The following is a 17259-nucleotide window of genomic DNA, read 5'->3' as shown; positions in this document are numbered from 1 at the left end:
GTAGTGATTTTCATTGAAATAGACTTAAACAAGGTCTCTGGCTTTTATTATCTCGTACATCCACTCATGTTTTGCAGCATAGATTATCAATTGTCAACTACGAGAGTGTTCAACGATGTAGACTCATCACTTTCGAGTCGACGTCATCATTGTATACCAATTCTATTCCAACACAATACCCTTTCTACTACAATTACTTATTGGTACACTGTGATAATCACTGTGTGTAAGCACCAGGGTAGTGCTGCTATCTTTTGAGAAGTCCTGGGCAACATAAACAAAATTTCCGTTCTCTGACCTACACTGTTCATTTGTCATTCCTGGATTCCCTCCGACGAGAATCTCGTTTGGTCAGTCGATGTATTTTGTCTGTCGAAGACAACGTACCAAGAAAAGGTCTGTCTCTTCTTATTTTTAATTTTCTTGTAGGCCTATCGTTATTTGCCGCCATAGTGGTGGGCGAGTGCGGACGCTTCACAGTCTGCAAATATTCGAGCATAAGACCCCAGTATCAAATACGCTCAATACAGTACACAGCACCAATGACAAAGAAGGAAAACTGAACCACACAGATGTGTGCTTGTGTTCCAGATGGCTAGGTTTCCTCGTAACGGCGTGGACACGCCACCCCGTCACATAAGAAATACCAAATCTACTTTTCACATAAATGCATGATTTCTAACTTCATAGTAAAATGGCAAAGTGTACTCTGAATCACTGATAAATAGACTGTCACATAGATCTCTGCCCACTCTCACTGTCATTCGTACTTTTCGTCTTCAAAGTAATCAAATAATCACCCATTTCTGTGATTCTACCAGATGATTAAATGTGTCGTGGGCTTACAATGATTGTTGGAGAGGTAATTGTAGCACGGGCATTAGCCTGCGATGGAGACACTAATGGCAACCAGAGTAGGGGCGGCTGGCAGAATCTTGATTATATCGATAAACGACCTTGGGGCGTGCATGTCTCCCTTATCTACTTGGATAGTAGATCGCTTGGCATCGTCTCGCGGAGCCATCTTCAAACTAAGAGAGGACCATTCTAATCTCACCTTATCGACATGTCTGCTGCTGTAATTTTAACCATATATCAAACCACCTCAGTGCGCTGCCAGTCTCAATGTATATTGGACAAGAGGATGCGGTACGCTGCAGAAAAACAACTCAGCAACTTGAGCCTTCTTTTTACGCGTTTAATTCATAAATTATACCTTCATCTTGTATTTGACGGAACCCTTTCTGATAACACGCGTACGTATAACATCGAAATAAATTCTGATACTAGCCGACACTCTGAAGCTGGCTGCTCAAAACGAGTAACAGCCCCGAAGACGTGGGCAGTACTACTTGTTGTATCGACAGAGCGTCATACCTCGAGGGACTGTTCAGGTGAAGGTGTTGTCTCTGTCTAGAACACATGACAGACGACAAGCCCCATCTAGTCTACTTTGCTAAATTATTTACTACAGTTGAGACGGGGACAGCCAACTTGCATTAATCATCAGGTTAGCTGAGATGTTATGGCGCACTTAAAGTGGAGTTACGATATTGCAATATTTTGAACACTGCGATAAGATGCGTCGCCCTTGACAACTTTAAGTTACCAACACCACAAGAAATACAAAATGTACTACCGTTAATCACACACAGTTTAAGAAGATCAGATTAAGTACACCAAGTAAGTTACGATGTTAATGATGTGCGAAGCTTTAAAGTTCAAATTACCCTGACTACACTGATGGAGGGCTACTGTGTCCCGAGAGAGGACGGAGAGCAATGTATATGGTATTCAAGCCTGGGTTCACATTGATTGTTTGCCTGTATGCACCATGTCCATGATAAGAAAACTTCTAATCGCCGAAAGCAAAAACAATGTGAAACACTGCAAAGTTCGTCCAAAACGATCAATGTACTTGATGCAGCGTACTCAAGACAATCAAAATACTTGAGAAAAATAGTGATCAATATCTCCCCAACCCTGTTCAGTGTAGACTTAGCTGTCTTATGTAGCTTGAAATATTCCTAGTTCCCTCAACTGCTTATTTGTTTCTCGGCAGTTGTGAAGACATATATTTAAAGTTGTTTCCGTCCAATAATCTTGAAATGCACCTTTGGATGATGCGTTTACTGCCATGAAGAGAACTGGACCCAGTAATCTTCAGAGACACTGTTTGTTTCAAGATCTAGGGCAGTATACTGCCAACCCCATGGACATCACCATGAATCTACTTCTTCCATATTGTCCGAACTGATGTTCAGAAAAACTTCAGTCATCCCCTTATTTTTTTCTTTGTGAAGCTGCACACTGACATTATTTCGAATGCTCTAAAGGTCTCCAAAAGTACGTCTTTTGACCATACATGTATACCACAATCAATTTTCAAGTTATAAACGAGGCTATGTAAAATGCATTTCATTTGAAGTTTTTTTATTGTAGGATGCATCGAACTATGCTCATCTATGTCCAATCAAGCTAAGGAAAATTGAAATTTGAAAGAAGCTGTGTGACGAATGAATTAAGCCTCTGAGATTCAGTTGCCGACACGAATCAATTGATACCACAAACTTCCTCTCGTACCCGGCATCGTCCCCTACACACGCCTTTACTTTTGACTAGCTAATTCTTGTTAGTCTATCCGTCGAAATATTAATATCAGACCTCTGACTTTAAAACGTTCAAGATGACTTGAAAATGATTAGTTTTAGAAAAGTCAAATTCTGGTTCGACAGTTCAATTCTTACAGTCAGCATTACAAACGTCTTGATAATTGAATGTATAGCAACTCTTAGTGTACAGAAAGGTATTCTCAGTGAATCTTAAGCTATGCACATAAACTGTGATATCATACAGCGACGTCTCTATTTTAATCATTTGACTAGGATTAATGTGATTTCTTTTATGTGGCTCTTTCAGCTACCTCTGACGCGATATACACACCATTCATTAATGTTAAGATAATTTGATTCCGATATCACTGAATGGCCCCACAATGAAATTTACAAAAATCGGAAGAACAAAATTTTTGACATATTTTGAAGACAAGTTATGCATAATGATTGATTCCCTCGGAACCCCTGTCCAGGTTGTATATTATGATATATATTGACATCATTTTATTCCTATGTCTGTCATCTTGCCAGCTCCTAATTATATGCAAATTACTAGCACAAATGTACACAGAATGGATTTTCTTTTCGGTCGATTATCTGATAATTAAAAACGTGCCTTGGTGATAAATAAGACAGTATTATAAGATAAAATACAAGACAAAAATGAAATGCCATTTGACAGTGAGTTTTCGTTCTAATTTTCAAATTTCCTCTCGTTGGTTTGCCTTGCTCTGTGAGACCAACGATGTATTTGAGCAAGAAACGTAACATGGCATATGATGTGCAACCAACTATTCCAAAAATTGTTCAGTCTCTACGAAGCGTCAGTTCACATACATTGCCCCACACACATGCCAACTTATGTGACTGTTCATCATTTAGAGCGTTAGTGTTCCTCAGGAAATGATAACGGAGCCGTATAAATGTTTCATAGTTCGGCAAGCTTAGCTCATCGCGCCTTCGCAATAAGACCACAACGCATTAGATTTCAGTATTAAATAGCTAAATAGTTCCACACGACATTTTATTGCATTAATATTTCAGCGAGGAGCATAACATAGTAATATGTCTTTCGCTTTATAACAGTATGCCTCGACTATTAAGAATCTTTTAGAAAGTCGGTCTGTGCCAAGATTCAGAATGTAAATCGATGATCTTGGCTTTTGACAGGGAAATAACTCCTGCGGATAGTCTACTTCGTTTTTCATCCATAGGGTCACCAGATATAGTATTTACAGCCAACTGAGGCACACGTATTGTATTTATTCAATGACTAACTCTGAATGTTAAAATAAAACCGTTATAAGTTTGTGATTTTTTTACATTGCGTACACTTTCACGGAAATGCATCACATGTGGAATATTTCAACCAAGGACTATCGATATTGAAAGTGGGAATTTGAAATAAAGTGTTAAAGATACAGACAGACAGACAGACAGAGACACACACAGATATATATATATATATATATATATATATATATATATATATATATATATATATATATATATATATATATAACTCATGATATCAGTCAGGAAGATGTATTCGATGAATAATTGTCAACAAATAGCTGGAAAGGCTTGTTTTCATTTGAAATGAAAATTCATCGGGAGCTTATCACAAATGAAACTTGGGTGTAAATGACTAGTAAAAGAGATGATTGGTGTTATTCTGTCCACAAAATAAGCAAAGACATTCGAGCTTATTAATTGTGGTTGCACACGGAACGCGTTCCGGAGTGCAACAAGACAAACAATCGATTTGCGCATGTACTCAAATGAACCTAAAATGTATGTATTCACTTGCACGTACTGTTGAGAAAGCTAATAGCAAAGGTTGTAGCATACACTGAAGTAGATAAGAATAGTCGATGACCTTTATTTGAGCAAACTCCATGCCAAACAGTTAAATAAAAAACAGTGTTTGAAACTAAACCCATGTGTTGAATCAGCGAGCCATTTGCCGTTTAAATGTCTTCTTACACGAGTTTTTGAAATGGCCAATGCAGTTTACAGCTCTTACTAGCCATCCAGGAAGTTTTTTTATCATTGAAGTGGGGCAGAATTGAGCTATCGTTGCCTAATTCTCACATCTTGCGTTACCCTTACCTATCGTTTGGCGACATTTAAATCACGGTCGGTATTTGAGAATTAAAGCAAACTTGATGTGTATTGATGCATTTCTCACAGAAAGATAAATGGTTGTGTCACATGTGTCAGAAACGGCGACATTTGTACACCAGCTCAGGGATGTGGTATCACGGGACGAGACCTGCCCTAAGTAGATGTAGCAGCGTAGAGGAAGCACTCTCTGTGATGGGTGCCTCGGTAAGTAAATCCCAACACGAAATATGACAGTGCTTCATGTTTATTCAGTTGTTAACTCATTTGAACTCTGAGAATTAGGTCCCTTGGAATTATTTTTTGTTATTTTAACGTGACCAAACAGTTTCTGTGATCATGAAGATGAATTTCCGAAAGGTGCAAAAAACTTATTAAAGCAGTTTGGAGAGCACTCATTCCTTATAGACGATACAATCATACTTTGGTTGTTTGAAATCTTCAAATACCTTCCAACGCCCACGGCAATTTATACATCAATGGTGGCGATTAGATGAAATAGCTTATGCACCTTTGGCTTACCTTGCCTTCAGACTCATTCAATTTTGTTATCAAAACTAACTCTGACACTTGCCCAGAAAACTTGCGATTCCTCAAACAGGAGTAAACATTAAGCGGATGGTACGTTTTCTAAATCCACAGTGTCTGCTGTCGAAGTACGCTTGTGATTTTTCTGACCCTCCATGCATCGGTAAACTTCAGAGTATTTAGATAAAAAATATATGCAATTAGACTGTCTCTAAATCTGGCCACAAATCACAAATCTGGCTTGCTTCAGACTCTGACAACATTCCACTTTCTGCAGGAGAGAAGATCGTCAACGCCAATATCTGAAGACTCGTGCATAGGCGCAGCAGGTGAGGAGAGAGAACGCAAACAATTAGAACATTCTGAATCGTCTGAAGAGAGGCCTGAGAGTGAAAGCCGTTCGCGAGGTTGGTACAGTACTTCTGATAACTTGTTAGGAAGGCGACGTGCATTCCAGGATGCACCAAATTAAGAGGAAGAAAACGCTCAGATAAGATAACAGGGTTATCTTGTTTAAGAGTTGGAAGAATGAAACGGCTGTAGGCTGCAACATTCGACTACAACCACTAAAATATGTAACATTGAAAAAGACCCATTTCCATCGTACACTTTGGACATTGCGCAGATCTGGTTCTTTAAATTTGTGAAATTACCACTCTTGTTCTTTGTTTTAACTAAAGCTAAATTTAATGGACTAGATTGGCGTCGCGACATGTGTAACATTTGCTCAACGTACGTGATGACACAATATAAATGTTTCGAATTACACCAGTTGGACGTTGCAAGCCTAAGTCGCTGACCCTGAACTTATCATACTTACTCTATTATTTCTTAACGCTCTTTCAGGGGTTGGGCAAAGCTCCAGCGACGAAGATGGCTGTAAGTCTTCAAATGCAAAAGACACAGGCGCGCGACCAAAGACAAGGACGGAACCTCAGGACATTCCTGATAAAAGTGAAATAAGACAAGACGAGCAGAGTCTAGATAACGTCAGTCCAAGTTCAACGTACGACAGCGGCCTCGGTGCAAGCACTAAGATACCATCGACTGATGACATGGAGGTTGAGGAACAGCGGCTGCAAAGTGACCGGATTCAATCACTTTCACTACACAGGCAGGGGACCACAGAGTCCCTCGACGATGACGAAATGCAAAGACAGTTGCTGGACATGGCTGTCGGCTCGTGCAGCCTTGACGACGATGAGATGCAGAGACAGCTTCTGGAGATGGCGGGTCTTGGAAGTGAGGATCAGGATGAAACGGATGATACATGTCAAACAATTCCACCTGGAGAGATCAGCCAATCTGATGACGTCCCAGTTGGCGATCGCGATGGTGCTTACGGTGAGGAATCACCAATTAGTACAATACCTGCGAAGGCTTCCTCAGTGTCTGTGTCTGCAGACAGGTCAGCAGATAGAACGGATACCGCCTCAGCTGCACCGGAGACACGCACAGAAACTATTACAGATAGGGAAGAAACAAAACAGGACAGTGAAAGTGCCAAACTCACGCAATACATACTCACTAATTCCACAAAAAATATTATGTCCATAAAAAATATGATCCGGCAGTTTGAATACAAGAGTGCATCATTTGACGATGAAGCACTCACTAGAGATATGTCCAAGACTGGGGCTGGTAAAGCAGACGGTCGGACTGTGACAAGGGGAAGGTTAAGGAAATCAGGCTCCCTCGATTCCAAAACCAGCGGGACGTTTCTGTTTGACAATCCTGTTTCCATGAAACCGACTAGGAAACACGACCCTAGATGGAGGCATGAAAGTCTTAGCGACAGTGAAATAAGGTCTGGCGGTAAACACATACCGATCGATACGAGCTCCCTTGTCAGAAGCAAGGCATCGCTGGCAAAAAGCGATTCTACGTTAGCAAGCAAAGGTAGACCGGACTTGTCTGGACTTGGAACGTCAATCAGTGTCGAGTCTGGCATTGGTAGCATGGAAAGTGAACTTAACGGGAAAAATGGGAAGAGTGCATCCCCTTCCATCAATACCAGCAGCGTGCAAGACGTTCAGGAGGGTCCGGAAATCCGATATCAATCATTCCACGATCTGAGGAAAGTGGGGACGGAGGAACCCACGCCAAGTGCCCAGCAAACACCCCAGTATAACAGACAAAAGCCATTAAATCTCCCTAAAAGAAGACGTGCAAAGCCGGTGATGGAGATCCCCCTATCGCCAATATGGGACGTTGAGATCGTGACCCCAGAATCAGATCATCCGGCAGGGGAGTTTCAGTCCCCTGAATACAGCAACCCAGAACTTGCCGAGGAATCACCCATCGAACCGATGGCGAAGGTGAATTATCATGAGGGAGAAGAATTGTGTGACGATCTGACGCAAAAGCCTGTAAAAGTTTATGAAAAGGTTGAGAAAGTGACCCTGGTGCATGATCCTCAAGAAATGCCCGTGCTCAGCGACACGACAGATGAAAAGGACCAAAAAAGCGAGGAAGTTGGCGAGCAACCACTGAAAGAAACAATCGATGTACACAGTACATTTGGCCTGCAAAAGCGTGCCTTAGATGCAGTTCCCGAAGAACCAGCTGACTTCAACAAACAAGTAGAGAAGAAAGAGGTGAGGGAGGGCGCACTGCCAAAGCCTGAATCAACAACACCAAAACTTCCAACGGCTGAGAGCAAATCAGAAGTTCCTGATGTTGGTGCTAAAGATACAGAGCGGCTTAGAAGAACGGAGAAAGAATACAAAAGTTACATCGAAACGTTCAAGCAGACTCCATCGAAAGAAGATGTCAGTGATGAGGCAGAAAAGGGTCCAGAAGTTCTTGAGGAAATCATCCAGAACAGTTCGGAAAGTACGACGACTGAAACGATCGCGGAAGAAACTTTCAACGGTGCTACCACAAAATCAAAGAGTGACGTTGAGTGTCACAAAATACAAGCGACAAAAATGCAAGTATTAGACCATAGTCTGGATGCCCCACCAGAATCGGATGAAAGTTCAAGCAAGAGGGATATCACTGACCAAACAACCAATGCAGTTGATCAGAGTGAGAGTAAATCGCTCTACAACACCATGCAGGCCCTGGGAACGATTGCTACCGTCGTGAAGGATAGAGAGGGGGCGATTTTCGTTGTGTCAAAATACGAAGAAGAAGAGGGTGATGATGACAGTAAAAACAAGGAAAAAGATGTAGACAAAAAAGATGTCGCGGACACATCGAGTCAGTCAAAGTCTGATGCTAAGGCGCTAACCAGGCGTCGACATAAACCTGTGCCCCTCCCACGGACAAGTAAACTTCCTACCTTAAGTACATCTACTACAGGGTTCTTGGATGAAAAATTACCAATATCAAAAACTGAAAATGACGAGTCTTCAGCAAGAGACAGGCGAACACGAAGAACTCTACCTTCGACTGTTGCTGCAACAAAGACAACTGAATCGACCCCCACTGCGACAAAGGCTGGGGAAAACAACGCGAAGGCCACTTCATATGGGAAATACAGATCAAGATCACTCGACGCAATACCGCAGTCTAAGCTGCCTACAAGACTTGGTAAGATACCGGAAATGACGAGAATGAAATCTGAAGAGACGATGACGCAATCCAGCACAAGCAAATTACCCACGAAAATCCCACGTGTGAAATCAAAGAGTCCCCCTGTGTTTAGCAGACAAACAAGTACCAATGGGGACGGAGGATCTCCTGAATCAATATTGGAATCTCCGGTTACACCTGAAATAGCAACAAAGACATTTTCTGAACCCAAGCCGAGCAGTCCAACGCAGGACGCCCGAGGTAAAGAGCCAGCTTTTACCTTAGCTAGTCCTCCCAGAGAAGAAAGTCGTTCAGATGATAGCAAAACGTCGAGAACCGTCAAGACAAGAGCTTCACCTCCCGCACCACAGCAGAGAAAATCTGACTCAAAATCGGAACATGAGCGAGGCCGCGTGCCTTTAAGAAAGCAAAAGGAATCGATCACGGCGGACAGTAGTGGCGACAAAGTAGTGAAGCCACCTAAACCACCGGTCCCCCCTAGGAAAACAATCGGCACAGCGATGGGAAAGAGCTTTGATGGCAAACTCAATCCCCGACAAAAGGCAGCTACCGCAGAGATGGCGACCGAGACGGACGTCGAAGTGGCACCGAAACCGAGACCAATGAAAAACATCTCTACTGCGATGGGAACGAGCTTTGACGAAAGGAGATTCATGGGAAGATACTCGCCTAGGGCAACGACCGAATCCGCCACGGAAACATACGGGCAACTGTCAGAAGCGATGAGACAGAAAAAGGCAATGCTCAGTGAGGCTGTCGGTACAAGTTTTGAACAAGACGCTGCACCAATTAAAAAGCAAACGACAGAAACGGGCACTTCTCCGCCAACGCCGACAAAAAAGACGTTCAGCAGTATGGCTACAGGGAGTTTTGACGTGGGCTTAACTGACTCTAAGAAACTAGTGGAAAGTGGCACATCATCGGAGACAGCGACAAAGAAAACAGTCCAGACAATCGCTACAGAAACCAGCTTTGAAGAGGTGCCGAAGAAAAGACCTTCCGTTGAAGAAAAGGGAACATCACCGCCAAGTAGTCCAAAAATTACACAAAGTGACCTCGAGCAGAGGTCGCCGGCCAGAGCAGCCGAAGTCGTCCTGGGCGTAACAACTGGGAGCACAAGTTATCACCAAAACCAGTTGATATTTGTATCAGCAAGCCAACAGAGAAAGTCAACCGACAGAAGAAATCATTCCGAGGCGGCAAAAGTGGGCCTACCAAGAACCGTGAGCGTGGGAACAAACACTGACGACGATATGCTGAGGAGGTCTTCGATCGACCAACTGTTAGAGGATATGGACATCAGACCGTCGTTTACGATGTCGACTTACAGCGATGACGAGTATACAGTTCCGTCTGTTGCGAGGGCTAGGAGGTTGTCATTAGAAGACAGCGACCGAAGAAGCTCGTCTTTACCATCGACGCCGAGCAGAATTCCAAGATCACCAAGTAGGGTGAGTCAATAGATCATCTCAAAGATTGAAGTTCCTTCTTTTATAAGTAATTAATGTCACCTTTATGATTTCAACCGAGTTGAAACAAACTTGTTGGAATAAATATTCGGAATATTCGGGAAAGATTAGGAAAATTGTAATGTGGTGTAAACAAGAGCATGCTAAGTCGTTGGAAGACTATATCTTTCTCAATCAGAAAATCACTCGAAAACTGAGTGTTTCCTACATTAATAGTTACATTTGAGACAGTAGCTTAACAATTACCTAAAATATTTCTCTGAAATAGTATACTTCTAATAGCTTTGACCTTGGTCTGAATGAACACACATTAAATGTATACCCCACCTGGTATAAATTAGTCGTGACTTTGATGGTTGTTGTTGTTGTCGGCTGATTTCTGCATGAGTCCAATAAAAAGTTTGTTCTCAGCGAGCCGACCTGCTGCAGTTCAAATCTGACAATCGTGTATCATTTTATTTACAAGTATGCAAATAACAAGAGACTATATAACCAGTTCAACTCGCTTGTGACTTTACTGTCTTGAATAGTTACTTTTGCTTCAGCACGCGTGTGTTTTGCATAATGTGTGAACATGTCAAGGGAGCACAGATGTACTTACTTTTGAATATGCGCATTGCCATCATCCAAAAGACAAAACAAACAAACAAACAAACAAACAAAACAAAGAATTGATTTAAAAATAAAATATGATACCCACCCGTCTTTTCCTAAATGACACGAAGGAAGTGGGACAATTCATTCGAATTGAGCTACACTTGCTCCTCGACACTCTAATCATGAATCGTTCCTTTATTTGGATGGGTAAAAAGTGTTCAAAACTAGCCTTAAAAATTTGGTAAAATATAGTAAAAATAAACAAACAAAGAACTAAAGTTTACAGTGTATATTTAAAGTGTACTGCTGTACTCAACATTCCACTCAATTCTAGTCTTAACAGTCTTCGCGTTGATATCTGCAATAGTCACCGGATGGCTAAAATTTTGACAGCGTAATCAATTTTTATGGATTTCTGAGCTATCACTCATCTAGCCGATGTCTCGCCAAAAGGTGGATGTGCGTGACGACGGTTTCAATCAAAGCCATAGGCAGCTCTATACCCTTATTTTAGTCATAACTCACGGGCTTCGATGTCAATATAGGATTATTAAATTTTTCCCCATCAATCTAGCTTCTCATAAACGTAAAACTGTTTTGCACACGATAGAGGGCGCAGCACGTGGCAACAATGTGGGAATTTCGCATTCAATCGTCAGTCTGCCTCAGCCCGCGAGAATTCACAACAAATTTATAAAGCTAGACGACATTTTCGTGGATATTTGGAAGCCTTACTTTATTTAGCAATATGAAATTAATGAAAATAGTTCTATTCATGTCATGGGGATTAGGTCGAACAAGCATTGACAAGGCAGCAATAACCGACTTTACACTGAATGTTAACGAAGGATAAAAAGAATTCAAACAGCTACTGCAGTTAGGTATAATGAGAGAATATCAAAAGAAATTTGTAGGGAAATGTATTGCTTTCAAACGTTGAGCGTTTTACCGGGCAATCTGCATGCAAATTAAAGTCAGACTGCTAAAATAGATATATATCCCGCGGTAGGAATACTGAATTAATGCGCCGTAAGACGTAACAACGCATATTTATCTGGGATAGTGACGTAAACGACCAGGTACAGGATTTTTATCGCACTGTGCATCAAGAGCTTGGACAAAGATTAAGAATGAAATCGTATACCGGTTGAAAAGTATTATTGATCGATTACATCATGGGAATGCTGTTGCGAGATAACGTGTTTGAACAGTCCCTGAGACCCTCCACACTGACTTGTGAAATATATCTGATATAACAATGCAATGCTATAATGATTCTTCTGTATCACCATTCATCGTCCATTTTCATCATTCAGAGTACATCAAGCGACACAGAGGGCTTTGACAGCGATGCCGACACGCCAAGGAAGATACGCCGTCGTCTGCCGGAGATTCCGCCAGATGCCGTACCCGCTCCAATGCCAAGGCGAAGCAAGACTTCCAAAGCGGACAGGGAAGTTTCTGAACAAGAAGCTGAACGCGCCAGCGAACTGAACAAGGTCAAGGAAATGCTGTTCAAGAAAGCTGAGGAACTGGAGAGACAACGTAGCATGAGTGAAAAAACTAAAACCACTTCAGACATTCCAGGTCAACGCCAAGAAGTAACTCGTATCACGGTCAGACACACGAAACTACCGACCGTTGCGAAAAAGAGTGGCGGTGGCGCGAAGGTTGCTACTTCGGTTGGCGCCACGCCAAAGCCTTCCTCGATCGGTTTCGGAAACGGTGCTAAAACTGCAAGTGCAGTGCGTGCAAAACAAGCCATTCCAAGCACTTCATCGAAGAGATCATCTCCACCTCAGGAAAAGCAAGTCTCTAAACAGCCTCCTCCTCCTTCCAGGGAGAGGTTCGGTTATAAACGGTCCTCGCCTACCTCTGCCAAACAAAAACAGGCGAAAAGCGAAGACGCCGAGGAGACAAGTAACTTGACGCAGATGGTGTTTCTCACAAAGTCAGAGGAAGACATCATAAGAGAAATCGAAAAGCAAATCAGCGATACCTCTGGAACAGAGTACAGAGCATTTGAGCCGGCGGAAATCAAGAGAGAAGTGCGGAGAAAATATGCAGATTACATCGGTCACGACTTCGACCTCAATTCATTGTCGAAACTTAATACTGCATCGTCGCCCGTCACGACCAAAGAATCAACGACACCTGATAGACCAAAACGGGAGTCACCGACTCAACGCGGTAGCCGGTCGTCACCGAAGCAAAGTGAAACTAGCAGCAAAAAGAAAGTATCACCTACTAAAGATATGAGGACGACAAAACAAAGTGAAATGGTCGGACACAAGAGAGATTCGCCGACAAAAGACGACAGAACGAGTAGGAGTCGTCTACCTCTGAGAAAGTTCACACCGACAACAAAACAAGAAGCTTCGAGGAAATCGAGTGGCGAGCAAACACGAAAAACGGATGATAAACCCGCATCACAGGTCCCAAAATACCAATACATTGGAAAAGCTGACAAAGACACCCCTCATAAGATGCAATCCAACAGCAAATTGGACACCAGCAAAAGCAGAAAAGAAGACGACAAGGATAGCAAAGATGATGTTTCGAGTCCGAACAGGTCACCAAAAGCGCAGAGCAGAGCGTCACCACAATCGTCCCCACAAAGACGGCGGCACAGACGGCAAAATTCCGATCCTCACGTACAGAAGTTTTCACCAATCAAAGAAGACAGTGATTTTGAGACGCAGATATCTGCTGCCGAGCTGTCTAAATCGAAGAAGTCCGACAAGCCGTCGCACGGCACCAGCAAGTCCTCGTCGACGAAAGATTCGATGCCGCTTCCGAAACAAACAAGGCGACGAAAAGACACGCCGACAGTCATGCCAATGTCAGAAGAGATCGTAAGTAACATGTTAATGATTGTTTTCCTGTCCAATATTTGTTGCCGCCGTCATTTTCAATATCTGTTGACTGTCATTTTCAGTATGTTGACCTTGTTATTCAATGTCATTTCCAATGTCTCTCCGCTGTCATTTCAAATAGCTGCAATATTTGTTGACTGCCAATTGCAATCTCTGTTGGTCGGTAGATTTTGTCCGTCCGGACACGCAAATCTGTGTATAGAACAATTTATTAGTATGTTGGTAAATGCAAACATTTCACATTAACACCTACTTTCTATGAATAGGGTCTTCTTCTCCCTGAGAAAATCCCTACTCAACAAAATCCTGGCATTATGAATTTACTTTCTTTTACCTCAAGTATAGACCGGACAAAATTTACCGGCAGTTTTTTGTCCGGTATGCTCTATTATCTGCCAATATATCTGTCGACTATCATTTTCGATATCTGTTGACTTTCATTTCTAACTCTGGTGACTGTCATTGCAGTTTCCTTTTGACTTTTCCAATATCAGTACACAGTGACTGTCAATTTGAATATCAACTGTAAGCTGTGCCCAATATCTGTATACCAGAGTGAGTCCTGTTATATTTGTTGGCCTTACCAGAACGACGACACGAAATGTATTGTTGTTTTACTTACCAATACATGTGTTGAGTTGGCAAAATTAATGTTGGTGTAACATTCTAGACTAATTAAATCGGAGTAATTGGCTGGGATCCACAACTTTTACAGATTATTTCATCCTAGCGCAGTACATGTGATCGCTACCCACAAAGAATGTAACACGTGACCGACGCGTAATGTTCCCTTATGACACATGTCACATTTCACGGCATTGTAATGAGTGAGTATTTTTTGTCATCCACAGATTGCACAGGCGGAGCGGATGAGTCAAGAGGGGGAAATCATCGAAAGAAAAATCAAAGAAGAAAAGCGAGAACAGTTAAGAAAGGAAATTGAAAAGAGAAAGAAACAGATGGAGGAATCGGCGAGGAAACTGGAGGAAATAAAAGCAATGCGAAAATTTGACTCTCAACTGGACACAGTTAAGACAAGCTACAGCTATGATGATAAATTGAGAAATATTGAGACAAGTAGACTGGGTGACCATGACAGACAATATGGATCTTTGGAAACTATGTCAATGGCAAGGAACATGCCGAATTTTAGTCTCTCGCAGTCCAGTTCGTTCAACTCTTCCTCAGACGATATGTACATGCCCGGAAGCCAACACCTGATCTTCCCGTTGAAAAGTCCGCAGCGAACAAGGCAAGAGGAAGAGGAGATGGGGTATCACCAACAGAAGAAGACGGCTGATAGACAGATACATTATGATGAAATCACGGGCAGCGCTGTACACATCGTCCAGCAAAACATCGTCACCAGCAAGGACGGCCAGCAGCAGTTGCCGGTGTCGGGCATGCGCAGAAGCGCTGCGTTCACAGGACGCGACGAAATCGATGCGGGCTTGACAGAAAGTGCTCCTGAACTTGAAACTTCAGACAAGACGGTATGTGATGACCTCACACGAACAAAATGTGAAGTAAATACAGCATTTGATTCATGTTTATAGTTTAACAGTTTTGTAGCTTTCCAATCACTGCAAGACTTTGTCATATTAACGTTGGCTGCATCCCTTCGTTTATATAAAGCTGCAGCTGCCACAGCCACAGTCGTCTTGGATATGCTCAAAGGAGGTTGGGATATGTAATGCATAGAGGCAGACCCGTCGTGTGTGTTCCATACGCACAGCCGTAGGCGGGACGACCCCCCTCTCTTAATTTTACAAAAAAGAAAGATTTTTTTATGATTTTTAAAGGTGAACGTATTTTATAGGGTTTAAATTATGTAAATATAATTGCAGCCATAAGGTAGGGAAGAAGTTGCTCAAACGGCAATATATTTTCACGTGTGAGATCGCACGTATTTGAAATGTTGCAAAATGCAATTCAACAGGAAAGTTTACGATGCACGGTTTTCATCCTGCAGAATCAGGTCTGAAAGTGTTTTACAAGCTTTATTTTTTCGCACAACCTATTTCTGGTTTTCTCGTGCGCACAACATGTATCATATTAACAATTGTGTTTTGAACAGGAAAGTCCCAAGAGGAAGCGTACCGGCTTTCACAAAACACAGGGTAACGGAGAATATAGCGGCGCCCCCACAAGTCCAAGTAAGGCCATCCTGGCAAGATCAAAGGCTGTGTCTTCTCCTACATTTCGATCAAGTGAGTATGATTTGTAAGTTTCTCTGTGATCGGCGTCGGAAGATACGCTGTCTTATAACGCATATCACACTCAATAAACTGGTGACGAAATGATGAAAAAAGTGTATAACTCCTTCTATGCCACATGCATTTTGTTGATGTAGATTCAAAAAAAATCATCTTCAAAGGTACCTCCTATACCGGTCTCCGATAATGAAATACCTTTGAATACGCCAATGACAACTCTTCTGCTTCGCGGGCCTCAGTATTAGGAGAACTTGGTGTATCGTCACTAATAGTTACGCAAATAACGACAAAAATTGCGGCTGTCAGTGTCCATTCAAACATTTTTTTTTTCATTTATATTTTTCATAAATCCAGGTTTTGACACTGTCACAGGAAAGAATATTAAATTGCATGTATATGCGATAAACCGATTCAAACAATTTGACGGCATGATGTTCTTCAGACGAAATTACATAACATTCAAGCAAATAAACTTTCTCTCGCAGGTGCAGCCGAAGGAAAGAAGATTAAAATCAGGGCTGAATCTGAGAGAAGCGCATATTCATCTGCGGAATTCGGTAGTTTTGGTAGGCACCAGTTTATGTCGTCTCCCGGAGACTTCAGTGCAATATTTCCATTTCTATTTTAAATGAAATATATATTCTCTTTGATGAGGTAAATATTTTGATTCGATCGCCCACAGTTCGTAATACAGCCGTTCCGTTGACTTTCAATGTTATACCCAACGATTCTTTACGCGAAATATCTTCTTCAGTCTGTCGATGAAATCTTCAGTGTCGATTCCCGCGTCGGGTGCGTATTTCCATGTTTGATATTCTTTCTTCTCGACTGTGAAATCCTGTAATTTTAGTTGAAGGCATGAAGCTTATAATAAGATTTCGTCATTGCTTACACAGAGAATATGCACTCATCGCGTCGGCATTTTTTTTGATCTTGCAGATTTCCGTTCTGTGGGCCGAGACACCGATTGGTCAGACCCCCACGGCGAGAGTGATGACGAATCCTACGCGGTTAAAGGCAGTGGTTCTCGCTATCGTGGCGATAGGTCACACAGAGATAAGAGCAGAGATGTAAGTTTATTTACGCAAAGAGATGGACTTTGTCGTCGTCGCAAAAAGGAATCTTAATTCAACAGGTGCCATTTAAAACTAGCCTCAGAGAGTTTAGTGAGCTGAAAGTCAGTTGAGAAGGCTTCCTGTAGCGTTGGTCCTCATATTTAAGCAACAGACGCCAAGTATAAGTAGATCTTTCAATATGAAAACTGCGACAATATGGTACCCCATCACCTATATGA

General features: G+C 42.1%; 1 protein-coding gene across 8 annotated transcripts in view; it reads left to right on the top strand.

Annotated features, from left to right (window-relative positions):
- Positions 1-17259, top strand: part of LOC139134813 (uncharacterized) — a 68311-nt gene that overhangs the window by 29586 nt on the left and 21466 nt on the right. For 7 of the 8 annotated variants that reach the window (XM_070701869.1, XM_070701873.1, XM_070701868.1 and 4 more), the window contains exons 3-10: positions 4809-4946; positions 5545-5674; positions 6114-10258; positions 12190-13728; positions 14601-15242; positions 15827-15959; positions 16451-16531; positions 16905-17035. In XM_070701869.1, the coding sequence (XP_070557970.1) occupies positions 4809-4946; positions 5545-5674; positions 6114-10258; positions 12190-13728; positions 14601-15242; positions 15827-15959; positions 16451-16531; positions 16905-17035 (6939 nt within the window). The remainder of the gene's footprint in view (positions 1-4808; positions 4947-5544; positions 5675-6113; positions 10259-12189; positions 13729-14600; positions 15243-15826; positions 15960-16450; positions 16532-16904; positions 17036-17259) is intronic. The other variant, XM_070701871.1, reaches the window with a different exon arrangement.

Source organism: Ptychodera flava, chromosome 6 (assembly GCF_041260155.1).
Source record: "Ptychodera flava strain L36383 chromosome 6, AS_Pfla_20210202, whole genome shotgun sequence".
Classification (NCBI taxonomy): Eukaryota; Metazoa; Hemichordata; class Enteropneusta; family Ptychoderidae; genus Ptychodera; species Ptychodera flava.
This window is presented reverse-complemented; position numbering and strand designations above follow the sequence as displayed.